The following is a 27,504-nucleotide window of genomic DNA, read 5'->3' as shown; positions in this document are numbered from 1 at the left end:
TGTCTGATGTGTGAGTGCTTGCGCTCCTATCATCTGTTTATAGCAACATCAGGGAACTGCTGGTGTGAAAACCCAGCGCGGGCTAGAGCGGGACTCTAGTTCGTACGCCCGGGGAACGGCGTAGATGCACGTAGCAGAGCCGCGCTGTTCCCAGCCGCGGAGACAGAGGACACGGATGGCCGCACTCCCCCGGCTGCCGGCGGGCCCAGACCCGTATTAACATATCTTTGCTTTGCAGCGCACAATCCCAGCCCCTGAGGCGCTGCCTTGCGCGGAGGTCGCGGCCCCGGCGGGCTTCGCACACCGGCGGCTCGGCGGACGGCCCCGGCACACGGCGGGGTCGGCGGCGCCGCACGGGCCGCGGCCCCGCGGAGCCAGGGAGGCGCCATTGGCCGCGGGTAGCGCCGCTTTGCATGTCTCCGCCCGCCGGCCGCCCCATTGGCTGCGAGCCGGCGGCGCTTTGCATGGCCCCGCCGCCGCGCCCACTGGCCGGTCTGCGCTGCGGTGCGGTGTCGGGCCGGCGGCGCGGCGCAGTGCAGGAGCCGGAGCCGAGCTGGCAGCGGGGATCGGCCGGCGGCGGCAGCGACAGCAGAAGCAGGGCGCAGGCAGCACCGCCGCTTCGCTGCCGTCTGGCGGAGCGGGGCGAAGCGAAGCCGCCGGCGGGTCGCGCCGCACCCGTTCGCTGCTCTCTTCCCCCCGCGTTCCCGTGAACCGCTCCCCGCCCGGGTCCCTCGGGTGCAGCATGAAGTGCGGCGATGGCCCGGAGAGGTAAGACGGCGGTGAGGACGCTGGAAGACCTGACGCTGGACTCCGGGTATGGTGGTGCAGCGGACTCTGTGCGCTCCTCCAACTTGTCGCTGTGCTGCTCGGATTCGCACCCCGCGTACCCCTATGGAGGAAGCTGCTGGCCGCACCTAACTGACTCCATGCACAGTCGGCACAACAGCTTCGACACCGTCAACACCGTCCTAGCGGAAGACTCCGAGGTGCTGGACTGCGCGGGGCAGCAGTGCTCCCGGCTCCTGCCCGACCTTGAGGAGGTCCCCTGGAGCCTGGAGGAGGTGGAGGCACTGCTGCTGCCGCCGCCGCGCCGGGAGCCGCGGGCGCCGGGCGCCGCCAGTCCCGGGAGCCGGGATGCGGCGGCGCGGCTCTCGACGCTGGTGAGCCGGGCGTTGGTGCGCATCGCTCGGGAGGCACAGCGACTGAGCCTCCGCTTCGCCAAGTGCACCAAGCACGAGGTGCGGAGCGCCATGGAGATCGTCCTGGGCTGGACGCTGGCGGCCCGCTGCACGGCAGCTGCCCTCGGCGCCCTCTCCCTCTACAACATGAGCAGCAGCGGCGGCGACCGCTTCAGCCGCGGCAAGTCGGCCCGGTGCGGACTGGCCTTCTCCGTGGGCAAGTTCTACCGCTGGATGGTGGACAGCCGCGTGGCCCTGCGCATCCACGAGCACGCCGCCATCTACCTCACCGCCGGCACCGAGAGCCTCTTCCGCGACATCCACGCGCGGGTGCTGGCCGGTCCCGCCGCCCCGCTCCCGCCGCCCGGCCGCCCCCCGGCTGCCGCCGCCGCCCCGGCCGAGAAGGAGAAGGAAGGCGGCGAGGCGCCCCGCTTCACCCTGGCGGCGCTGGAGCAGACGGTCAACAACGACCCCGAGCTCTGGGGCTTGCTGCAGCCCTACCAGCACCTCATCTGCGGAAAGAACGCCAGCGGTAAGTGCGGCCGCCGGGCGGGACCGGGCGCCACCGACCACCTGTTGCGCCAGGCAGGCCCTCGTCTGCCCCCCGCGGGCGCTGGGCGGGCTGCCGCCGCCGCACCTGCCGCCGGGGCCGGGGCTGGGGAGGGGGAGCGTCGCGGCTGGCCCTGCACGGCGCTGCCCGGCCCGGGGAGGCTGGAAGGGAGCTGCCGAGCATCCCCCGCACGGCTCTGCCGCGGCTCCCCACCCTCCTGCCGCGGCGTGACGGGCGTGAATTCAGGGGCAGCTGGCTGGGTGTCGGCGAGGGCTGGCTGAGAGACAGTGGTTCAGAGCTTTAGTTTTCCACAGGAAATGGCAGAAGCGCGGCCGAGCGCTTGCAGGCGAGATCAAACTTTTGTTACATATGCAGTGGTTTGGCCAGCGATTGCGTGGTTGGCCCTGAAATGCAGTCTTTCTGGACAGATTTCATTCGTGTTGCTGCATGTTAACTCGGAGCTTGACACAAATGCAACACCGTGATGCATCAACTTCCTAGGCATTTTTTCCCTTCGTTTTTTAAACGATGAATCTAATGTTTTTTTTGATAAGTTATCCTTACGCATTCCAAAGTTGATGTTCCTTATTTCAGCTCCCTCTGTTTGTCAGGGAAGGGAAGATGGAACGAGACGTGTTTCAGGGAGGCAGAGTAGGTTGTTTTTTTCATCGCTTCTCCTAAGCGTGCACAGACACATGCAAACACTTATTAAGCTTAAATTCAAAATACCTGTCAAGCTGAGATGCAAATATTTGGGGGGGGGGGTGTGGAAGAGGAAGGGAACTGGGAGAACAAGGGTAACTGGAAGCCTAGATCACGTCTCCAGATAAGCCTTGTTAAGTTGTTAAAGCCACAGAGGATGCATTACAGCGAATTATCTATTGTCATAAGGCACCTTCTATCCCATAAGAGACCCAAAGGAGAATGCCAAGTGGGAGCGAAAGAAAGGCGTAGATATTCCTCTCTGCTGTAAATAGATGTTGCTTAGTTCTGCTCCTCTTGTGATTTTACTCCAGCAGTGGATGTCCTTCCCAGAGGCTTTGCTGAACCACTCCTCAAAATGCATCTGACCTCGGGGGCTTGTTTTTGCAGGACCCCGGTGTATTATTCCAGTGATGGTGCAGGCAGGCATGGCTTCCCCAGGGGTGCCACCGTTGTTTTTTTCCTTGAGTTCTGCTACTGTGCCTGTAGGTTTCAGATGGCACTGTGTTCTGTTTCTGACATTGCAGCACTGGCTGTGCAGGCTCCTACTGAGCCTTTCATTTTGTTTTGTGGCTCTCTCTAACTCCCTCTGTATCAGCTTGGTGGATTTAAATGAACTTCATTCTGACCTTCATTTATTTCCCTTCTAGATACACAAAACAGAGTTTTAATCTCAATTTTGTGTATTTTTTTGTAGTTTTAGGTGCCATAAATCTCCTTGGTATCTCAGTCCTGAGTTGAGCAAATAGCATTTTTCTAATATGTTTGAATCAGACAAATGCAAGTTGTCCATTTTGTTTTGCCTCTCTCCCTACTTGCTTTCTATGCAAATGTCTATAATGTTGTTTTGATTTTTAGCATCTTATAATACATAGTTTGCCATCCTGTTAAGTATATTTAGAATTACAGGTGCAAGTAAGAGCCAGGCCTCCTTACAGTAAAAACCATTTTTTACTGCTGTAAATGTTTATTTAGTTTTAATCCAAGGGTGTGTTGCCTACTCTTAAGTACTTTCAAGGTAACTAAACCAGGCATTATAAACCATTAAACACATCAGTCTGTTCTTCACCAGTGAGGTATGTATCTGTTTATATAGTCCGCACCATTTTGATGTCTTGAGTGCTCCATGTTTGGATGCAAACCACTTAAAACCGGTGGGGAAGTCTGGTGTGAGAGATTATTTGACTGGCTTGAAACTGTTGGGGCCATCTGTGGCAGAAGGCCTGGATTGCAGGAAACTGCATCTCTGTTCAGTGGCCGAACCACAAGTTCATCCTTCCTCTGTCCTCAGTACTTGAAACACCATGATTGCTACCTGTTAAGTTGTGCTGACTTTTCACATCTTTTTGCACCTCTCCAGGAGAAGAAGTCTTGTACTCTTGAGGTTCTCTAAGTTGGGGTGTCATTTCCCAGCTGGGTTGCACGTGAACACACAAGCACTGGAATCAGTGGATTGGTCCAGAATGTGTGGACAAGAAGCAGTGGTGGGGTCCTTTCTCGAGGTACCATGGCCAGTGTGATGTGAGTGAAGGCAGGGGATGGAAAGCAATGCAAAAGCAGACTCTGTAGCAGTACTTTTTCTGCAGGCAAGTTTTTGTGGGGAGAGGTGCCTCTCTCTAGGAGGCAAATGTGAAACCTTTGAAAAATTTCCAGCGGAAATTCAACACCCTAAAGTTCATCCAGACCGTGAAACAGGCAACCCATGAAGATCATGGGATGCAAGTATGTAAAGAACATGAGTTTGTGCATGATGCAGTCCAAGATGGCTCTAACAGAGTTTGTAAACACGAGTGTTGGGGAAGATGGGTCTGAGGATCTGCAAGACACAAACCAGCCTTTCAGGGCTTCCCTGTAAGTTGTGCAGAGGGTTAAGTGGTTTTAGCTGAGATTTTTTAGCCTGATGTCATACTTGGTCATCTTGGAAGCTGCTGAATAAGATCAGTATTGCAAGATAACCTTCTCCTTCCTATAAATGACAGTCATGTGCCTTCAGACAAAGGTGTTTGAGCCAGTTCTTTCTATGGGGCTTTTAGCCTGCTGGGCTCCTTTTGGGTATGTTTGGCCTGAGCTTGGACAGCTGCCTCAGTTGGAGCCCCACTCTACAACGGGAGCCTGCTCATTGCTCTTGCAGGGTCAGAAGCCTGTGGATGAAGGTAGTGGCACTCCTTTGTGTGTTGCAGGCAGCAGGCCATGTATCCTTGATAAGCCCCTTGATAACCTCATGTGTGGGACAGGGCAGGGTTGACAAAGGCAAAGCAGGCGATGCTGTCGGCAGTGAGCTGCTGGAGTATGGCAGCAACTGCTGGCATATTGACTGAGCTTATCTTTCTGATTACTATATCAGAAAAAAATAGACCTTAAAAGCACTCTGAGGTAGTAGTTTCCACTCCCCCCCCCCAGAATATTAACTTCATGGCTGAATGAAAATGAAAAACTTTACGTTTGGGATTTCGCTGACGCTTAAATGTTTCAATTATGAGCTCCATCTGAACAGCACAGTGCACGTTTTACATCCTATAACAGTTGCACAGAGTGTTATTTCCCTTGGAACAGGGGGAAAAAAATACTGCGTGCTCAATGAAAGGCAGTAAAAGCTGGCACCTCTGTGGTTTAAGCTATATTATTTTAGTTTCTTTATTGCTCATCAAACCCTTACTTTTATGCCAGATCTGAGAAATGCTTTGAGATGAATGGGAAGTTTCCCCAGGTCTTGGATCCAGTGCAAATCATTGGAGTAAATCCATGCATATTCTTTTAACAGGGAGCTTGGATGGCAGTTCCAAGTAGCTCAAGGTCACCTGCTTGGTATTATGGAGGTCCTCTTTCACTGGGAAGAGGGATGGTATTAGACAACACTTGAATTAATACAGAGTTAAGAAAATTGGTTTTTCCTGTTTCAGTCTTTGGGGGTCTCCATGTCTTTGTGACAGAACTTTTGGTGGGAGGTACGCAGCCAGGGAGCTGGGGGATCACTGGGTGGAGTTTTCTGTGGAGGAGTCAGCATGCACAACTCTACTTTGTCTGTTTGTGTACAGCTTCTAAAATAGTGATTTGGAACCCAACTGCATCCTTGTGGTTCCTTCCTCTTCTTAATATTATTTAGAGAAGAAGATCAAACTAGTTAGAAACCCAGGAGTAGGTCAGGCTGGGCTGACACGTGTCAGCTAGCCTCAGTGTAACCTCAGCCTCTTCGCCTAATTCAGGCGAGCTAGGGGGACTCTGAGCAGTACCAATATATTAGCACAGCTTAAACAAATCAATAAAATCTTTTCAGTTTTGATTTGTATGTATACATACATGTGTGCACACAGAGACCATACCCTTCTTTCACTGGCAAGCATACTGTTATCTGTTACTTCTCTGCTTTTTGTGTAATTGAACCATTCAGGATGCCATTATGGCCTTAAGGGCAGTGTAAAAATCAATCTAGAACTTATTTCAGCTAAGATGATAAGGGAATATTTAGGCACAAAATGGAATTTTATGCTGTTTTCTTGGCCTTAGTTTAAACTGTAATTCCAAGAATATCCTTCCCCCTCCACCTGCATTATGTTTTCATTGTATTTTTTGCTTTTTGTGTTTAAAAAAAAGGAATATAGTTGAAGTTTCTTATATGTGCCAGTATATTATACTTAGAGGTCTTTGCTGTTTTGTTTTTCCCATATATTCCAGGGCACTTGAGGTTGACAAGAGTGGTGGTGCAAGAAATGATGTGAAGTTTTGCTTGATCTGACAGCCTCCCAAGCAAACTTCCACACTCTCTTTGAACAAGTTGTGAATTTATCTCTTCTCCATTCCGGGTGCGGTGGTGGGGGGGGAGGGGAGCAAATCCCCAAAGGGCAGAAGGTTTTGCCTGTTTGTGGTTTGTGGCCAGTGATGCTGGTGGGAGCTGGGATGGCAGTGCAGAAACCATGCTCCTTCTCTCTAGTGGAGTGGGTTGCTTTGACACCTGGTGTTGGCAGGAGTGGAACAGAAGGATTATCAGTGTGTGCGTGCTTCTTGAAAACCTCTGTTGCCTTGAGAGGACACCTTGAAAAGGGGGCAATGGTAGGACTGGGAAATAGAGACCTATTGGGAGGTTGAGGTTTGACTCACTGGGTGATGAACGTTTGTTTCCTCTCTGGATGTTTTGATTCATGTAATTTGTTCCAGTTGTGAGTCTAACATGAAAAAAAAAATCCCAGAATTGGTTATACTGGAGGCACCCAGGGTAATCATAAAGCTTATGTTTGCCAGTATGATTATTCCTTTTGTCATGTTGGAAAGTACCTTAATAGCATTCATAGCCTTGGCCACGCTAGGGAGTTTTCACGCTGCATCTACATTACTTAGTTTCTGATGTAAATGAGGCTTTGGAATGATGATTGGAAATGTGATTGTGTACACAAGGAGCATGTTAGGGGAATAACAGTATAGTTTTAGCAGTATATTGGGTTCCTGGCTTTTTTGCTGAGTGCTGACAGGCTTAATGTAGTTTTTCAGCCCTCCTGTGAGCTGATGACATAAGGTGCAGGTGAACATTAGGGACAACTTTGCACCTTTTCCTAGTGCTGCTGCAAATTCTTTCTCTTCCACTGCTCCAAGTTAATAAAAATGAAAAAGACACCACTTTTTGTGGTGTTGTGTGTTGGTGTTTCTGCAGTGTGTGTCATACCAAGCAGTTGGTTGTCAGTCACAAACCTTCCACATTGTCCAGAGTAAATACCTGGTAGTGCTGGGAACATCTATAACCTGAACCCTTTCTCCCCTGCCTGGTTAGGGGTTGAGTTCACCTATCTCAGAAGTTAGGCAGAAAGCTTTATGGTCTTTCCCTCACCTTTTCCCCTAATGCAGATGTGAAAGAAGAAAGCCCTGCTCTATGAGGTGACACCAGAGGAGGAGAGAGCTGTTTCCTGTAGCACATGGCCATTGGGAATGAAGTCCTTGGCTTGGAATACTTTCCCCTGGCCAATGTGTAGTGCCGAAAGAGTGGGGGGGCTCCTTTCAGATGGTTTGCTGAAATTAGCAGCTTTCATGCAAAATACTTCTGTTGCTGGCCCAGCAAAGGATGTACAGGAAAAGTAAGGAAGAGATGGATGAGGGAGTTCATCACCAGGCTGTGTTTTCTTGCAGTGAGTGTGATGAACAGCATCACCTCCACTCTTTGTGTCCCTGAGCAGGGTGGCATTCTGTGTACTTGTAGGGGCAGAAGTGGATGCTTGGTGGGTGGTGAATCACATCAGTGCCTCTTCACTTTCCCTGTCTCCTCCCACTTTCAAGATTCCTGCTGCCTCAGTTTCCCAGGCTGGGCCATCATATCCAGCTCTGGCAGCGGTGCCTTCCTGCCAGTCCCTTTGTGCCAGCACTCCTGCCCATGGCTCTGTCTGCAGGCGGGTTTTCCTTTGCCCAGGATATAGGAGGCTTTAGCAAGGCATAAGAAGTAAGCAGGGACTATTTTCTTTCTTTGCTCTTGTCCTTGTTTGCTTGCTGACCAAAAGCAACATACTGCACCATCTCTGTAGAAATCTGTAATTACACGTGTTATGTACCTGATAAGTATTTTAAAGACAAAAAGTATTTCAAAAGACATTAAGTGAAAATTACCCCAGAGCTTATGTAGCCAGCTTAATAACCTCTGGTTACTTTGCCTGAAGTGTTCAGTTAAGCAGCCTGAAAAAAACACAGGCATTGTGAAGGACTGTGCCAGACAAATGGTCACATGTTGTTGGTTCTTGTTCTGCCCTTGCTTTCAGGGGTTTCCTACAACAAAGAGTTTCCATCAGTGGCCACATTTGTTTGGCAACGCATCAACTTCCCATTTTCCTAGAAGGTAACATAGTTATACTAAGGATGTGAGGAGATAAAATCTGATGTCAAGTTACTCCTTTTGCTTTCCATAGGGCTGCATTTCTCTCTTGCAAAAACAGAAGAGAGGAGAGCACTGATCAGGTGAAATGAGTCAGTGAGAAGGCAGCTGTTGGCTCGTTCTGACAGCAGGAGTGAGGGGCATGTTCCTGGGAGCAGCTGAAGGAGGAGCCACTGTTGGTGTGGATCAGTTCAGCAGCATGGATGGGGCACAGGCACGCTGATGCCTTGCTGAGGCTTGTCTCAGTTACTTTATTTTAACCTGATGTGCTGGTGATCTTGCATCATCACACTTCCTCACTCTGGCAGTTTGTGGGTAAGGAGAAAGTTCTACAGCATGGCTTATGGGACATGACCATTTTCTTGGGCTTCACTGAAGAGGCACCTGTCGTCTTGATGGTATTTTATTCTCTTCCTTGATTCCTAGGCTGAGTTCATAGGAAGCACAGTACCCTTTTTTGGTGTAATTGTTCCTGAAAACAACCGAAGAGATTTTATAGTATGGAGAGAGGGTATCCAGTGGTAAGTATGTGGACCAGCTTGGAGGCTGAAGAGGTGCTCAAGAGACTTGAAGTTTCCCACAGGGATTCTCTTGGCTCATCACTGATAAGGAAAAGAAATTCTTTGATTTGGTTTAAACAATACTGGATGAATAATAAGGAACAGGACAAAAATTAGACCCCCTGTACCAAGAGACCTCAGGACAGGTGATTGTGCGGCTGATGAATCAAGCTGACAGAGGTGGATAAGGGAAGAAGGACTTGTTCACCCCAGTTGGTTCCAGGCCACTTAAAAGTATGGTGTTAGACCTGGTGTAAATCCCTGTGGGCAGTGGTGTGTGGCTGCCTGATGTTGGTGCTTGGTGGGAGCTTGGCTGGCGTGACCCTTGGGGACTGGGCTCTTCCTGCCATGGTGCTTCAGATGTTGATACTGGGATCTTCCATGGGAGCACAGGAGACAGGTAAAGCTCTTTCTCTTGGGGTTTAATGCAGCTAAAAGTGAAAGTGCAGGGAGGGATCAGCGCTGCAGGATGTGCGGGAGGCGGCGGCAGGATGCTCGCCTGGAGATAGGAGCACACGAAGGCGTTGCAGCTGAGCCGCGAGGGACTGGTAATACTTCTGGGTCAGCAAATTCAAGCCTTATGTGGCTTTTCCAGAGCTCTTATGTGCATAGACCTTGCTCATGTGAGCAGCACATGGACTTCACATAGCCATAAAGGTCTTGGGACAGGCTGGTGAGTGAGCAGGAGAACAGGAACTCCTGAAAAGATCAGAGAAGAGGCCTCTTCAAGGACTGGATTTCTGTCCTCAAGTGCTGTGGAGTAGCACCTGGACCTGCAAGAGTCTGAGGCTTTAAAATTCATAAAACCACCCTGTTTTTAAATTGCACTGCTATGAAATATTACTCCCAGGTGGGGGAAGTGAGCAGGCTGGGGTTCAGCAGAGGTATATCGAATGTATTTGCATTTTTGGGGCAGTTAAATAATTAAAGGAAACTTTGCATCCCGCAGTGTTTTGCAGTTTCTCTGGCCCTGTGGTAGTTTTGGATAAACACTGTTGGGCTGTAGTGCCTTTGCTTATGTGTTGTGATTGGCTGTGATTAAGTTGTCAATCAGGGAAGGTTGGCTTTTCTTGCAAAGAGCTAAGCAAGTCTTGCAAGCCTCTCTCTGGGATGTTACCCGGCAAGGATTTGGAAAAACGGAGGTTGTGGTGCTGTGGGCCATACATACTCCCCAGACTGCAGGTCCTTTGCTCCAGATGAAGCATCTTCAGTTCTCTGTCACCTCTAAGAAGTGAATGTGACCGGCAGCAAGGCAAGCTGCCACTGGGGGTGTGGGCCAGATGCCTGGGGATGGATGCTGGACTCCCAGACCTTCAGTGGGAAGTACTGCCAGCAGAAATGAGAGAGATTTCAGAGGTCAGAGTAATTTTGGCTACCCACTGAGATGCTCCTTTTGGGGAGAATACAAAGAAGATTTTTTTTATTTTGGTGTAATACAGAGGCATTTCTTTGCATGCCAGCATATCACAGAAATTGGTTTCACTAAATCATTCACTGTAAATTGAGTAGGTATATCATTTTGCTCTGGGTTGCCATATAGCAGAGACAGCTGCTAGGGGCTAGATGCAGGTACCTCTGATGCTGTTATTTCCCTAGGTGCTTATAAAATAAGGGTCACAGAACTCAGTATTTCAGAAAAAGTATTCTCTGTGCTACTTGTGTTATTTGACTTCACTAGTGCATGTCTTGTGTGGAGTGCAGTGTGATACAAGCTGTTCCAAAGATAGTGCTAAACCCAGTCCTGTAGTCCTTGTTTGGGCAACAGTCTCACTGATTTTGGTGGTAAGGACAGCCTGTCAAACACCAAGATTGGCTCTTGCATTTGGTAACAAATTAAAGAATTAAGAATTAAACTCCTGAGTCAAAGCTGTAGGCCCAGGCTTAGTTTTGCTTAAGATAAGCTTTTCCAAAACTGAAGATGAGTATCAGTACCTCACTGCAGGTACTTATTCCTAATTTGAAAGGATTTTTCCCATTATTTCACTGATTATTGGTGTTCAGCTTGATGATTGCACAGCCTGTGAGGCCTTGTGCTACCTGGCTCTAGCCTATTTCCACTGGCCCACATAAGAAAAATTCTAAAAATAGTTCAGCAGTGTAGGTTTTCAAAAGTAAATTAGATTTTAAAAATAAGAGGTTCAGTTTAATTATTTGACATGCTGTCAGTAAGGAGGAGGAGTTTCAAAATACGCAGTTTTTCTAATCTGGGAAAAAACCCCACCCCATGCATAGCTGTCCCTCAGTAGTTAGGACCTGCTGTTGCTTTGCTGTTGTGCTTTCCCTGTTAACTAGTTCTTCATTATACCAGTATGCTCAGAAGAGAATTGCCTTGTGCATCAGCTGTTTCTGGAGAATGAAAACAGTTTTGCAGACTGACTGAGTGCTGAGTGCAGGGACAGACACCAGCAAGGTGCAGAATCTTTTTAATGGAAAATACCTGCCTGTGTGAATGCATGTGATGCCTTGCTTCCATCTTAAAGAGCATGTTAGGTGGAGGATGGCTAAGACAAGGAGGAGTAGTTTGAAATATTCCACAGGCTTAAATGTAGGAATGGCATAAACACCTGTGTAATGCAGAGGATGAGCTTAGGCAGCAATGTTCTTGCAGCAGGATGCTGGGAGCCAAGGTAAGTAAGTTGGTGACGCTGTCTGTCTGACACGCATCAGCGGTTAGACTGTGGTGGCTGAACGCTTCTAAAGCAAGATTAAATACAACACGAGAAAAACACCCTAGCCAAAACTCATTCCTTCTTAAGTGTACAGATACTCTAACTGATCTTCAGGAAGGATATATGGGCTGTCGCCTCTTTTCAGCACACAGGAACTGCCTATGCATGGGATAATTGGCAGGTTTTATAAGGAGACCTGTGCTGATGAGAGCCCTCAAACCACCAGAGCATATGGGGATGAAATGTCTGCTGACTCTGCCTCCTCTGACCAGGGATGTCACGGGGAGAGAAAGGCATGAGATGGACCTTGAGGTTGTGGAGGGACTCGAGTTATCAGATGAGTGGAGAACCCTGCCTTATCAGGACTGGTGATGTTCTGATTACAGGCTGCGTGAGGGGTGAGGCAGGAGCTGGTGAGTCACAAAGTGTTTTCTGAGGTTTGGGGCTGGATGCTCAGGTGTCAGCCACTATTGCAGATGACTTCTTTCACTGACTGAGGAGGCAAAGCAAGGTTTTCCTTTGGATGGGACCCTGTCTGCCACCTTTCTCAGCCTGAGATCAGATGGCTCCGATTTGCCCAACCTAGGGCTACGTTTTGAGACTTCCTGGAAGTTTACCTGGAACAAGGCTGCTGCTGCCTGCTTAATAGGTGCTTCTCAAGCAAACAGTGCAGACACATCCCAACTGCAAAACTGGCTACAAAGCTGGCTGCTGAGCAGATTTAAACCTGTAGCATTGACTGCTTGTGCAATTCATGTTTCATACTTCTGACAGTGCTGGTAAGACATTCCTGTGGAGTGAGAGGGTGGAGTACAGACACTGGGGTCTTTAGCATTGGGATTTACACATTTTCTGGTCTGGTAAGGTCTGGGTTAGGTGGGTCCCTGGGAAGCATCCTTTTTTGGAGGCAAGGACAGCACTTAGAGGGAAGAGGTGTTGAGAAAATGAGGACTTGTTAGTTTACTTCTCCCCTTGACTGTGACTTGAGAAGCATCATTGGTGTGAGTTCTGTTCCTTCTTCCTTTAGAGATTTGCAGTGCTGTTGGCATTACACTGATATGCAGAAAAAGTTGTTGATATTTAAACGCAGATGTTGGCCATGGCATAAGGAAAAATTAAAACAATTCAGTGCACCACATAAAACATCCTCTGAGCCTGGAGTAATTAGTTCAGTTTCATAGCCTGATTTCCTGAAAGAGAACAGCAGAAAAGATAATGAAATTTGGGGGCAGGGCACGGGGACTGTTTCTGATAGTCAACCACAGTGGTGTTATTTGGTCCAGAAAGAAGGCACCTGGGGATTCTGTGATTGCACCATGCAAGGGACGAGTGGCAAAGTGGGAACTTGAGCAACTGCTGAATTTTTTGTGGCGAGCCAAGAGGCAAGACTGAAAGAGTAAATTTAAAGTTACTCTAAAGAGCCCTCTCCTTTTTCCAGCATAGCAGGGGTTTGTGGAACTGTATAATTGCAAAGGAGTGGCTGGGAAACAATGTGCTGGGGTTATGCACATGGAGACTATTTCTAAAGATTATATTCATCCTATATTAATTATTGCAGAGGAAGTACTGGTTTGAGTTTTAGCCAAAGCTTTGCTTGGACAGCCTTTGTAGGCTTTGCGCAAGATGTGTTGCTGCCCTTTGTGCTGCAGAGCCATTCTCTGCTGATGGGCACTGCAAACTGAGGCTGCTTCCTGCAGTATGACAGGAATAACCTTTATTGCTTTCAGTAACCCTGTGAATGAGTAAGAGCCTCAGGAATGAGTGTTCTACTGTTCTGAGCTCCTTTCATGATCACTTCTCTAAGTTTTCTTTTGCCATTTTGACATGGGCAACTCTTCTTTCCCTGTGTTTCATATGTGCTCTCTTCATTAGGAGTGGTGACCTTCTGGATGCTGCTCCTTTTCTTTCTCCTTAAGTTCAAAGAAGTTTAGTATTTACATAAGCAGCTTGCTTGCTATTTTACTGCTTTCTGGCATAATCTCTCTCGAATGCCTTTCTGAAAATAGTCTGTTCAAGTAAAAATATGAGGTAAAAATATTCACTGTTGAAGCAGAGTATTTAGAAAAATAGCTGTAATTTTGAGTTGTATCAAATAGAAACCCAAGCCTTTGGAGTTGATTAGGGACAGGTGTTTTAACTTCTTCTGCAGCTGTTTCTCAGTTTGTTGACTGGAATTTTTGACCTACTGGGAAAAAAAAAAAAACAAACAACAAACCAAAACAACCCTTACTAAATTTGGTATCAGGGTGATAGGACTGTGAACACAGTGTAAAGCAGAAAAAAGGATGCAAAGCACCACTTCATTACACTGGATTGTTGCATCAATAATGTAGTAATGTAATTTTTTGGAGGGAAAAATAATGGGCACTAATGATGTGACCAGTGTGTTTACTGATGCTGTAGCACAATTAATTGTGGCTTTCTTGCAATTAAGTGCTGCAAACAGTTTCTGTTAAAATTGGATGTAGGGCATTTGAGATCAATTTCCTCTATCCAAGGAGTTTGTCCCTGCTCTTTTGGGATTATCCGCAGAAAGATAAAAAAATGTGTCTCATGATGGGAGTGGGTTTCCGTGTTCATCATGTAGTGGTGTGCCAAAGGCTGCTGCTCTGCTTTCTTACACCCATGTTTTGTGACAGCTGTGGGGACTGACCTGGAGGAAAAGTGCCATGGAGGGGCTGTGGACTTCAAGGCTTTGCCCGCATGTGTTTCCCTATGGGATTGTGGAAAACAGGAGTGAAGTCGAGGTGGAGGTCTGTCATGTTTCTGACATCACTGATGAATTTGTCTGAGAGGCTGGTGGTGCTTGGCTGAGTGCTGTACCCTCAGGGAAAGGTTTGATCTCACTGAGAAAAGCAGCTGGTGGCCCCTTTTGTGATATCCAGGCATGCTCTGGGGAGGAGACCCTGGGGAAAGGCAGAGCAAGCCGTGAGGCAGGGTGGGCTGCTCAGACCGCATATCAGGATGGGCTGCTCAGGCAGTGAGTAGTCTCCATATTTTATTCAATTGTGGCCAAAACTCAGAGGTGGAGATTGGCTACGTGTTTGGGTTGGGTTGATGAATGCTGTTTCTATCTTTGTGTCATTCAGCACAGTCCTGTGTTGCTTCTCGAATGCCTGACAAGAGTTCAGTTTGCTGCCAGCCTTCCCTTCCATGGGGGAAAATGATGTAATCTCTCCTAAATCTCTAGTTTCCATAACACTTGGAGTTGTCAGTAGCCATCCCTAGCACTGTAGTTGTTGTCCAGAGGGGCTGGAAATCTGCCCCTGAGCTGGAAGGTTGCTGGGGGATGGAGGAACAGGCAGGCATGTGCCACCATGTAAAACTCATTTTCTTAGAAACAAGGTAAGAAATGCAACTTCCCATTTTCCAGTGATTTTGATAAATGGGTCTGCTTGTGCTCATTCATATTTCTTGTAAACTCCCTGAACAGTCATGCTTATAGCATGTACAGAAGACAGAGTCTTGCAGGAACTGCAGCTCTGGCCCCTGACACGGTGGGTTATAGGCACTGCCAAGGATCCTGGTATCTTTGGCAGGCAAAGCTCTGGCTGGTTTTGTATTGGTGGGTTCCAAGGTGTTTCCCCACTTTCTTTGCTGTGTACTATGAGTGGGAGTGGGGACAGAGAGTAGAAGCAATAAATTTCTCAAAGTACTTTATAATGCACTTTTGTCCTCCACCTTGAAACTGAATACGGTGTTTATGAAGAGAATTTAAGTGGCAATTTTCTGTTGGACGATTTATTTAGTGATATGAAATTAAAGAATTTGTCAGTCTCATCTTTTAATTTGTTATAAAAGAGCCAAAATGATACATTTAATCATTTTCTAACCACACACTTTCAAAACTGTGTTTATCTGATCTTTTTACCACAGAGGATAATTGGCTTATACAAAACTAAGTATTTTTCTGGTGGCAGGGTACTTGCTTTTAAATATGTATGTAGCAGCTTTTCTTTAGCAAAGGCTGTGCCAGGGAGAGGTCATACTTCGGGTCATACAAGTGACAGTGAGCATTTAAAAAATGGGACACTGCAAGTAGCAGAGAGAAACAGTTGTAGGTATCCGTGTGCTGTGAGCTTGGGACTGGCACTAACTGGGAAGATTTCCCATTTATTTACCTGAAAAGAAGAGCTCAGCCTTTCACGGGGATTTGCAGGAGTTTTGCTGGTAGCACTTTCTGTTAATAAACAGTTGGCTCTACCTGGAGGTGCTATGTACAGACAGACATTTAGTGCACTGTAGACTACCTGTAGCTGTAAGTCCCCTGGGGAATGGCAAACTAATGGTGATGGTGAAGCTTCCTCCCTGAGAACAAGGGGGAGCTTCTTATGTGCTTGGGCCATGGGCCAGGCTTATTTTTTCTTGGATTTGCTACATGAATTTGGTGTCAGCTTTCTTCCAAAGATTACAAAATCGTAATTTATTTTATTTATAAATCGTAATTTATTTTATTTATAGAGTTGTGTGATTTATTTATATATGTCTCAGTGGTTTCAAATTACAGAGAAGGATGGAAATACTGGCTGATTTTTCCCTTACCCTCTCTGTGGACTTTGAGCAGCAGCTTAAAACTTAAAACTCCACAGCTGGTAGTGAAAGCACAATTTTGTTTCATGGCCTCAAGTATTACTGTAAACCTTCCTGAAACTTCTGCTTTTAGTATGTGGTAGTGTGCTACAATGATCTTTCTTAGTCTTATCATTAGTGTGAGCGAAAGTGTCTTCAGTTTCATATAGGTAAATACATCATCAGGCTGATCTAGTGGTTGAAGAGTGGGAAAAATCCATTGAAGTCAATATAACTGTGTTTAAAAAAATAAAAGAAAGAACTCATCCACCAAATGAGTCTGTGACCTGGTGTCTGCTGGAGTTATTGAGAGCTGACCTAGATGTACGTACTTGTGTTAATCACCGTGTTTTACTGCAGCTTCTGTTCCTGTAGTGTGCTTGTTGGAGAAAAGCATCTTATATTTGAACTTTTGTACAGTACTTCCCTCCTTAGGCAGTTGTCGGTGATACCAGCCCTTGTGTCTGAAGCACTGCTGCTAATGGAAGCTGATGATAGAAGCTGTCGATGGAGGCTGTCAATAACGCTTGAAGTCAGTGGCTGGTGGGGACATTAGGACATAGTATGTCACCGTGTTGGTGTGCCACCCATTTTTAAGGGCAGCTAAAGGATGGTATCCAGATACAGCAAATACTCTACAGTCCGTTTCCATCAGGTTGCCCAATGCCTTCTCCTGGTGAATGCAAGTGATTTTCAGGCAGGGAGTCATTTGAGGCAGTCCTGCTGCCTCAGGGTGCTGGATAAGCTGTCAGCTAGTGCCAATTTGCCTCTGTTTTACATGTGTAAATGTAGTGTTGGGAAACACCACCTCCCTGGAGCGTGTACCAACCAACCTTGTACTTGTGCAGCTATTTCAGTCTGGGGATGTTGAGGCTTGCTGTCACCTCACTGCTCACACAGGGGAGCACCAGTGGCAAGTGTGGCTGTAACCATCTAGGGAGGGAGTTTGATGCCTCTCATTTTGGTGCAGAAAGAGCTGCCTAACTGTGGGAGCTTTTCCCCTGACTCTTGGGAAGCTGGAAGGGATGTAAACTAGGGATAGGTGCTGCCTTTGCATATGGAAATGGTACATCTCCTGACATGCTCAACCTGGCTCACTGCCCTGCACCAGCCCTGGGCTCTGCCAGGTGGCAACCATGCTGAGATTCTGGGGAGTTGGGGTCTCTGTGCTCCTCTTTTTCTTAGCTGTGAGTCTGGGATGTCAGTGGGCTGGTAAGGAGATGCTCTGTTGTTGCCTAACTCTCTGCCTCTGTAAGCAGGATGCCTGACTTTGATCTTTTCAAAGATGGTGTCATGGAAGTCTAGTAGAAACTGAAAGCTTAAGTGCTTTGACTTCTTGATCTCTATGGCAGAGCCAGACCACTCCTTTTAGCCCTATGCACTGTGTAGACAGTCACTTCTGAAGCCTGTTTCCAAAGACCGGGGGCCAAGAGGAAGGTCTTTGGAAGCCTCTCTGCTCAGAGGTGACTTTTGCTGCCAGCTCCATGTCCCCCAGCTCAGCAGTGCTGGGAGGCTGGCACCATCCCATGGGAGGCTCTCAGGAGGTCTGTGAACTCTGGATGTTCTCCAAGACTGTAGCAGGGCCTCTGTGAAGCAGCTGGTCACATTTGGAAACTCTGCACCTTTTTATGGCAGCAGAGGGAACCAGAAGGCTTAACAAGTCCTGTTGGCTCCTCCAGAGAAGGAAGGAGGGATTTATGGTCTTTAAATAAAAGTAATAAAAGGCCAAATATGTTTTCTGACTTGTGTGAAGTGAATACCTAAACTCGGAGGAAACTGAGGGGAGATGTATGCATCGTGTGTTGTCCTGCAGGTGAGTGATTGCTTGAGAGAAAGTGAGAGTTAAGGGAGGTGGTGAAGAAGGATGGATCCCTGAAGGAATAGCAATTAACATACTGTGGGAACACAGGTCACTGCACCTTCTGTTCTTGCACATGTGTGCTGAACCTCGAAAGATATCTGGAATCTGAACAACATTTCAGGCCAAGACATCTATCCAGAAAAAAAATACACGGAGAAGGGAAATAACCTTGCTTTCCTGAGATGATGCCATTTAGATGCCAGGATGAATACCTGAAGCAGCACAGGCAGACTCTCCCCTTGCAATGTGTCATTATTTATTTCTGGAAAGTGCCTGTGCCTGGATGAAGGGTATGTACCCCTTTGTATGTTTGCATTGCAAGGTTCCAAATTTGACAGAAATTTAAATGTCCACATTTGTATTTGATTGATTGCTGTCTCTAGCCAGCAGCACTGTGGAAATTAAGAGATCTGTTTGACCAACTAAATTGAATTTCAGTTTTGGTTGCTCAGGAACACTGCTGTGAGTGGCTTTCATACTGACTCAGCACCCCCCCAAAATGTGGGTAGCAGATGTCTTAGATCACTTCTTCAGTGGGGCCAGCTGTTGATGTGCCTCAAAGGAAAATACGCAGTTGTTCATTGCATGGTTTTGGCAAATGATACTGTGCTGCCCACATTTGAAAACCTGGCTCAGCATCTGCCTCCATGGTTGGTTTGCAAGGTGTTGATGGTACCTGAGGCAGTACTGCTCCACCCCCTTGCAGGGTGTGAGCTGGTACAGAGTCAGGCCTGTAGCAGGTACAGTTGTCAGCAGGCAGTGAGGGTGCACTGTGAATTTGGAATAGTTCTGTCTGTGCAGTATTTCAGTGACATGCCCATAATTGCTTCTTTAGTTGTTGTAGATGTTGGGTTTGTGTTCTGTAACAAAAGAGAAGGGGAGCAGGAAAGAATGAGTAATGTTCCTGTGACAAAAGCACTGGCTGAATTCCTGTGTGGAGTGAGTTCTGGAGGCTCCTTACTGTCCTTCCCTTCTGTCACCCTGCACCAACTGAACTCCATGGCAATTATTTTCCCTCTCTGCCTTGCTCTTCAAGTATTGGCTGCATCTTGAGTCAGATAATCCCATGTTTCTTGACAGGATGGTGCTGGACTGGCTACAGGTGTCTGCAGTTGCAGTTACAGCAGGTGATACGACATTAGGTGCTGCCCTCTGCCACCTTCACTCCTCCCTTTCCTTGTCCGTAAGTCAGGGCTAGGTTGAGTTTGAAATTGAAACACAGAAGGGGGGGGAAAACCCTCCCACCCGTATGTAATGTAATGTATCTGGGGAGCAGTGGAGTCAAACCCCACAGTGTATCTGCTGCATGGCTCTCCTCCCACTCTTTAAAGGGTGCCTGGAGGGAAGGATCAGCTTTGCACGGTGCCCAGGAAAGGTTGCAGCATATCCATTCAGTGTTTGAGAGCTTCAACAGTTTTCGAGGCCAATTGCTTATTTTTATCCATGTATGTGCTGCAAGAAAGCAAAAAGGTTGGCTTCTGAAAGGCAGACATTTATTTCTACAGGCGAATTATCTTCCCAGCACCTCTCTCTTGCTTCAAAGTGTAAACAGTGGCGGCAAGAGCAGTGTCAAAAAGCTTTCAGTGGGTGCAGAAAACATGTCAGAGTGCCTCCCGCTGTACTCTGCGGTAACGGGAGCTGCTGCGCGTTTGACTGGAAGCGATAGCGGCAGCTGCCTCTCCCAATGCTCCTGTGGCCGTGTCTCTTCCGCAGTCATTCCTCCAAGGCACTCTGTGACACGGCCTTTTGCCTGCATCCCTGCTGTGCGCCTTCCTAGTGAAGTCCAAGGCAGCACTACCAGGCTTTCCCAGGGAGTGGCCTCTTCACAGGGTTTCTGCTTCTCTTCTGATTTTGGATTGTGTGGTTTCATTTAAAATCCACAGGTGTAGAAAGTAGTGGGGCTGATTTGGGACTTTTGCCTGAGGTGTAAGATCCAGCCTCGAATGTTCCTTGACTGTCACTGTGATGCATCCTTCAAATAAATTTCTTAAACTGAAACTTTTTGTTGTGTCGGGAAGTCTGACCTTGTGCCTGCTTCACCAAACAGGAGGTTGCTGGAGTGACAATGTAACTCATGTACCGTGCATGGTGCAGCATGTTACTAATTATTGTACATTGCACATTTCATATATTCTGACTTGCATTTGTTGCTGATTAGGAGTTACTGTACTGCTGGTGGTCCGTGGTGTTCCCTATGTATCATCCATAGGGTAAACATCTGCCAGAAGGTAATGTTTTTCCCAAAGGAGATCTAACCATTCAACTCCTCCAACCTCCCTGCAATTCCCCAGAGTTTGAGACTTTCCTGGCTTCAGTGTGAAATGCCTACAGGCATAGCTGTGAAGAGTTACAGGCAGCCAGTGTTGCTGTGGATGATGACCTATTCCAAAGGAAAGTTGGGAATGCTAGGCGGTGCAGTCCTGTCTTATCAAGAATTAAAAGAGGTTTTGAAAATAGAAAGCAGGTGTGGGTTTCAGTGGTGAATTCTTCAATGTGACCTGTAAAGTGTGCGAGTCCCTGCTATCAGGGCGATCCCGAGATTGTGTTAGGAAGTCGTTTTTCCAACCCAGCTGTCCAAGAGGGAGTCAGAGGTCTTCGGCTGTTGTTCTCAAGGTTGTTTATTAATTGTTATCTAAAACATTTTCTGTCTGGCCTGCCACGATCTGTTCATCACGTCAGCCAAAGGCACGCTGCCCGCCCAAGAGGCCGGTGTTGTCTTTTATACTATAAGCTATGTATTTGATATTTACCCTTATGTTCCAATACCTATCACCTATGTTAGACAGTGACTTTCTACTGTAGACCAATCCGAATGTGCCAACATCACCTAAATCATGGAGGCTAGGAAGAAGAAGGAAGAAGGGCAGGGCACGCCCTGATTCCTCCATCTTGGAGCCTCAGACCTCCATGTACAAAGTCCCAAACCCCCATGTACAAAATCCTAAAATTTTTCCTTTCACCCTGTGATCACTACTACTGTGCTATCTCAACCTTTGTGAGATTTAATTCTTCATATAAAGTTGGTAACTGGTTCCATGGGTCAAACTCAAAGCCACAGGGGCCTTTGGCTGCATGCTAGGGTGTCCGACTCCCCTGACCAGGGCCTGGATTATCCAAGAACGTCAGAGAGATGTCCTGGGTTTCCACAGTAAAGTGCTGTAAAAATGGAGTTGTCCCTGTAACAATGTGCAAACAGCAATAGGAAAGAGAGCATTTAGCCATGTACTTAATTTCATTCTTTAAACCTCTGAAGCTGTTGGAAGCAGGAGCAGTGGGCTGTCCCCACTGTGTTGTGGTGTCCTGGGACGCTCTGATTTCCCTGGTACCCTGCTGGGTGATTGATCTATTCCATACAGATCCTGTGTGATGGTGATAGTGTATAATGAGGTGGCACAGTTTAACATGGGCTGTGATAATGCTATTTCATATCCTTTTGAGATAATATGTAAAGAAATGTTTTTAGAAATTGTGTTGCTCTTTTAGAAAAAGTGTTGCTCTTTCTAAGTAGCATTTTTCCATCCTTTCCAAATCCATCATTTTTCCAGTGTGTGGAGAGGTAAACTGAGTGGAGGTAGTTGCTGTAGCCATATGGGCCTGCAAACCAAGCGTCTGCACTCCATAGTCTGGTTTTCCAATTTTGGATTTGTATCAGTGCTGCTAAAAATATTTTTTTTCTTTAGATGCTCTTGCTTCTGCTCCTTTGGGATGACACAAAATGTGTCCATAGCATTTAGTAGCTTTTAGCTTTTGCAGTTTGGCTTCTGATGATTCAGTTGCCTTAATTTTCTCTTGATATCTTTTCTATCTCGTCCTTCAGATAGGATGAAACTTGGGGTATGCAGGGATGGGAGGGAGTTGCAAAAGTTTATTCCTAACTGTGGCCACAAAACTTCTGATTACTGAGATCTGCTAAGTATGGTTTTAGGGGTTAGACATAAAGTTTTAACATGTCTAACATCTGACTAGGCTTGGGATGGGAAGGGAAAAAGCAGATCACTACTACAGCACCAGTGGAGGGGATGAAAATAGGGTAAGTGGGTTTTGGCTCTGCTTTTACTTACTTTTGTGCTTCATTAATGGTTGTTGAATATGTGTCCTTCATGATGTTAACTCAAAACCTCATGACAGCGTGCAGCTGGTTAAAAGAGCACAGTGACCATCTTGAGAGTCCATATGCTGTCACTGGAAGATACATGCTGATACAGGCTCAAAGTTATTAAAACCATATTTCCAAACACTTTCCCTTCTTCTTAGTGCTCTGCTTTCCCAGCCCTGCAAGAGCCCCTGGTGTTAATCAGAGCCTTGGAAATTTGCAAAGGTATAGGACTATAGGATATAGGTCAAGACTGATGGGGTGGGGTACCTTCCTCCCGCTGCTCCGTTGGCGCTGTGACTGGTAGGACAGCCAGTGCTGAGGCTCCCTGCCACCAAAGGACCTGGATTTTGGAATCGCAGTGCAGGGATTTCTTCCTAGCATGTGGCCAGTGTCTCGTGCATCACCTGGCATTTTTTCTAGACCTGCATTGTCTGGTGACCTGGGAAAAGCCCTTGATGGTTGCTCTTGGAGAAGCAGGAGTTCCAGGGACTTCACTGACAATGGAGAAAGGCAGCTAAAAAGAGATGTGGGGACCAGCCCAGCTTTCGATAATCCCAAATTAAGCCACTTGGCACCAGGCTGATCCCTGGAACTGCTGATACAGCAGTTGGGAATAGCCTCTCAGGAAGGCCTGGGACTTCCAGAGGAGCCACATTAAGGGCAGACATGCTGTGAACCGCGCCCCCCCCGCCCCCAGCTGTAAGAGTGGGAATGCCTGTCACCTCCGAGCACCGGGGTGAGGGACGGAGGTATTTTCATGAGGGCCATGAGCTCCATAAAGAATGGGTGAGCCTGAATAAACTTGTTTTCCTGATCCTGCCTTGACAAGGAAATCTACCTTTTATAGAATTATAGGATGGTATGGGTTGGAAGGGACCTTAAAGAACATCTTATTTTGACTGCCTTGCCATGGGCAGGGATAATAATAATAATGATGTTGCAGGGAGCTCTTTCTTGCTGGTGTGTTATTAGGGATGGTTTATTTACCAAGTACCTCTGCAGGCAGTGCACGCAATGTCAAATAAAAAGCAATTTTGAGGTAGAGTGCCAACAGAGGAGCTGTTTGGTTAAGTACCAGGAAGTCTGCACCCTGGCAGCTTGGTCTGATACTATTTTACCATAACCTGTTGAAATCTTTATTTGAAGCTGCTTAGGACTTTTCATCTATTTTGTTTTATCCCCTCCCTCCATGCCTTGTTGCTAAATATTGCTATTTTTCAATTATGCGTGAATTGTCTTCACTTGCTCTTCTCTCCCTGAACTATAAACAGATTTCCCCATAGCCCCTGTGCTTCCTGAGCTTGCTGATCCTCTTGGTGGCATCTCCCCAGTTGTGCCTGTCTTCCTACTCCCATCCCCCCTATCCCCCTAAACCTGCAACCTTCGACACAAAATTTTGCTTTTGGGAGGTGTACATGTCAGCCTTGGCTTCCAGCTCCACTGAGCTAAATCCATGGCAGCAGGGGAATGTTATCCAGGTTTACACCAGCGTAGTTGAGCAGAGAGTTCCACATTCCCTCTGTTTTTGTGGGGTTTTTGTTGAAATCTATCTGTTCTTCCAGGTGTGTTTCTAATCCCATGAGAATAAGAGTAAAGATTGCTTAATTAAGCTAGGATTCATTCCCTCCAATACATCTTCATATTTGGAAGATATTCAGGTTTTTCTGAGCAGAATCTTTCTTTATTGAACTTTGCTTTTACTCATTGTGCTGGTTTATGTTGTGAATTTTATTTCTTCTAATAAAGCACTTGGTTGGAATTTCCTAAATGTGTCTTAGTCCATCCCTGTGTTGTACCTCCTTTCTACAAAGTGTTTATCTCCAGGCTGTTTGTATCTTGCTGGTTCTATATGAGCTCCAAGACTGCTCGATAGCAGTTTTATGGCCTTGGTGTCTACTTGCTTTCTTTCGATCCGTTCTGTGCCTGTTATTTGGTTTTACTGAGCTGTAAAGTGGTAGGCTAAATTTATCCCTGAAGTCCATTCACTTCATCCATAGATGTTTGCTATAGAAGGAATTTGGCACATTGATTAAATGGATATACTTTCAAATTTCTTCTTTTTTTTTTTTTTTAAATTTTTCCAGGCTCCTCTAAACCATAAATTTAATCTCTTGTTAAATACATTTGTGTCCTTTGTAGGGAACATATAGGGAAATAACTATTAAGTGCTTCATCCATCTGGATTCTTGTTATGTGATCCCCCTGCCTTTTTGAACAATAGACCCATTCTCTCCCTTATATTTTCTTTGGTTATATTTATAAAAACATATACCTGTTTCCCATTACTCTTTCAAGCTAAAAGCAAAACAAAAACCCTACTGTTTGTTCCCTTAACATTATACCATATAATGTTTTACCTCCAGCATATATTCAGACTTCTAACTTCCTTCCTTTCCTCTCATTTCTTTTCTCATTTGAGAAATGAGCTCGCTTCATGCCAAGAGCCAGGGAAGCCATTTATTTTGACCCACTTATTTCTCTCTAGCAATGGAATTACTTTCACATGTATTTCTTCAGGTTAGCCTTCAGGATATCCCATCGTCTCCATTTTGAAATGCAGGTCACTGTTTTCTCAGTTTTTTTAGTTGAAGATAAATCTGTTTTCCTGAAGAATGATTGCGCAAGTCCTTTCCTTAGTACTCGGTTCACGTAGAAGGGTCACCAAGATTTTTCCTCTAGATTTTTAGCAAACACTTTCCTCCTAGAACCAAATTTAGCTTTACCTCATGTCTCATAGCATTTTCCATTGAAATGTGTTATTGTTACCTTCACAATTCATAACGTCCTCTGACCTATATATTACAGAATGGCAGGTCTTTCCCAAGAGCTAGCTCAGCAATTAAAATTTCCCACTGGCACAGATGGTTAACATAATAGGACATCATATATTTATGCATAGAGAAAGTGAGAGAGGAGAGAGAATACTCCTGTGTTTTTCAAAGCAGTGTACAAACATTAGTTAATTAACCCTAATAACAGTTCTGCAAGGAAATTAAAAGTGCTTATTCCCACTTTATAGATGGATAAACTCCAGAAAGTAAACTAAGTGACATGCCAGAGGCCAGTACAAAATGTCATTAGTGGCGGGTGGGATGAGATTTGAGGATCAAGAACTATCCTGGGAAGGCCAGTGTTCAGTACAGCAGATTGCTGAATGCCAGGTGAGATCTTTTCTGAAATCCAACTGCTTGATACCTTTTGTATGGTTTCATATAGTCCGTGGTGTGCTCATTTATTTATGAGTTAAAATTATTATTTTCAAAGCTTGTCCTTTGCATGGCTTGCATTTGTCATCACTCTGAAGCCAGAAGAGGTGCTTGGTGCTGGAAGTTTATTTTCTATCCACGTTTTTTGGTGATGAAAACAAGCACATTTGTGTTGTGGCTGCACTGACGATGTCCATCTGGTTTCAGTGCAGGGAGCTCCAACACAATTTTCTACGCGTGGCTGCTGTTGGAGTTGAAATGCAGTGTTGTTGGAGGCTTCAACCTCCTGGAAAAAAAAAAGTAGTTGAGTACTCACTTTTTTTTGGTAATCTTGTCAACTTCACCCATGTGGAGGGGCGTGTGTCCCTGTCTAATGGATTTGGTCTATATAATGAAATAAAGTGTGTAATCCAGTATAATTTTTTAAGTCTTTCCTTAACTTGCCAGTGAGTTTTGCTTTGTGAGAACTGTACAGAAATGTTGCGTTGTCTTGTCAGCTGCTGTTTTTAACCTCTGCAAGCAGCCCTGTAGGTAACCTGTCACTTGCAACTATTCCTGGAATGTCTGTCTTTGAAATAACCTTCATCTCAAGAAGCTTATGCAAAATCAGATGCAGCGATCACAAGCATTTTGGAAAAAGTTGGTGGAGTCTTGAATGTTGGTTGTTTTTTAATTTTAGGTAAGCATCTGGCTGAACACCTTAAAGTCAACTCTTAAAGGGATAATACAGTGTTTACCCTCTTGTTATCAATCTCCAGCAACAGCGATAGTGAAACTTCTCCTTGGGGAGTTGTCCTGGTGGGGGCACAGCAGGATCATTTGAATTAGAAATGGTTGCGCTAGCTGAATTTTTCTGGGCATAATGGAAACTACAGCAGGGAGCTGGAGGAATAAAAAACAACCCACCTTTCTTTCTCTGCAATGCCACTGTCATAACTTATAATGTCATGCAGCCCAGTTTATCCCTTTTTGGCCTTCCACCCAAAAAAACAGGGAAGTAGTGCAAAGCTGTGCTGGGTGATGAAGTGCTCTTACTCACCATCCCACCCTCTACACAATAGAAATGTGTTCTCAGCAGCAGGCATCTGCAAAGCCCCAAATCCCTCCTAAAATGAGCGCTGCTCCCGTGCCTGGGAGCTGGACCTGTGTGGTCACCTGTGCCCGGGCCAAGGACTTCCCCTTGGCCCCTGCTGCTGGGGAAGACCTGTCTTGCCTTCTTGCCATTGCTCTCAGTGAGCAGATGAAGCTTTGTTATTCCTTTGCTTTAGAAGGAGGGGAATGTTTCTGGGAATCTCTGGGAGTAGAATATTGGTGCATGCCCTGGGAGACTGTGCTCACTGTGAGCTTGGGAGAGGGCAAGGGGCTGAAACTGCTGCCTGGGAGAACTGCCTGGAGCCCAGAATTGCCTGACCAGGCCCTGGGGGGCTACAGCCAACAAGGGAGGAGGCAGAAAGCAGGCAGCTGGTGAACTTCAGGATTTTGTGCCGCAGACCCAAGGAAGTAGATGTGAGGACACACTGCTGTCTCCCCTAAGCAACCACAGCCTCATCACCCCTTGGGTGCTGGCAGGGAGTAGGACCCTGCTGGGGATGCTGCCATCTGACAGCAGTGGCCTCTGCCTCCATCCGCCCTGGGCTTACTGCCTTTGAGAGGAAACTCCAGGTTGTGTTAATTATCCTTGGTTTGTGCTCAGCTCTATTGTTTGAATGGCGTATTTGGCATAGTTGTAGACTTGGACTTGATAAGGCTGAATGTGGATTTGATTCATGAAGGAGCGTAAATCCAAGAGTGCTGCTTTTGGAGGAGCCACTTTTTGGAAAGAGATTTCATTACATCTGACTGGTTTTTTGTTTGGTTTATTATTTGCCAAAACTCAGCATCTGTGAAGTTACTTGCACGCATTAGGGACTATATGTTTTCTGGTTGGTGTCAAGGTCCTAGGATGATGTTACCCCTCTAGGTGGGCTGGACCTGTGACATGGGTACATCACCTGAGCCAAGGCTTTCCATTGTTTCCTAGGAGCAGTGTCATGTGCTGCTGCCCCAAATTCCTGCTTTACCCATGGTTTTGGTATGTGCCCTAAAGCTTCCTATGTGCCTGACCCTTGGGGAGCTGAACATCTGGCTGGGATTATTTCAGTGTGCTGCAGCAAATGGATGAACAAAGGCTGTGAAAAAGCAGCGGGCTATAGAGTGGCATCACAAGAATATGTGGGATTTGAAATGGTCTCTGGAGTTGCTGCTTATATGCAGAGTTAAATTAAGGTT

At 46.6% G+C, this 27,504-nt stretch overlaps 1 protein-coding gene across 6 annotated transcripts in view; it reads left to right on the top strand.

The window, feature by feature from the left end:
• Positions 1–500: 500 nt before the first annotated feature.
• The window catches only part of BTBD11 (BTB domain containing 11), a 172,558-nt gene continuing 145,554 nt past the window's right edge, over positions 501–27,504 (top strand). For 3 of the 6 annotated variants that reach the window (XM_038153079.1, XM_038153080.1, XM_038153081.1), the window contains exon 1: positions 502–1,710. In XM_038153079.1, the coding sequence (XP_038009007.1) occupies positions 756–1,710 (955 nt within the window). In that variant the 5' untranslated portion in view covers positions 502–755. Of the gene's footprint in view, positions 1,711–27,504 lie in introns of all 6 variants that reach the window. The other 3 variants (XM_038153076.1, XM_038153077.1, XM_038153078.1) reach the window with 2 other exon arrangements.

Source organism: Motacilla alba, chromosome 1A, assembly GCF_015832195.1.
Source record: "Motacilla alba alba isolate MOTALB_02 chromosome 1A, Motacilla_alba_V1.0_pri, whole genome shotgun sequence".
In the NCBI taxonomy this organism is placed as follows: domain Eukaryota; kingdom Metazoa; phylum Chordata; class Aves; order Passeriformes; family Motacillidae; genus Motacilla; species Motacilla alba.
The sequence above is the reverse complement of the archived record's forward strand: the minus strand, read 5'-3'. Positions and strand labels throughout refer to the sequence as shown.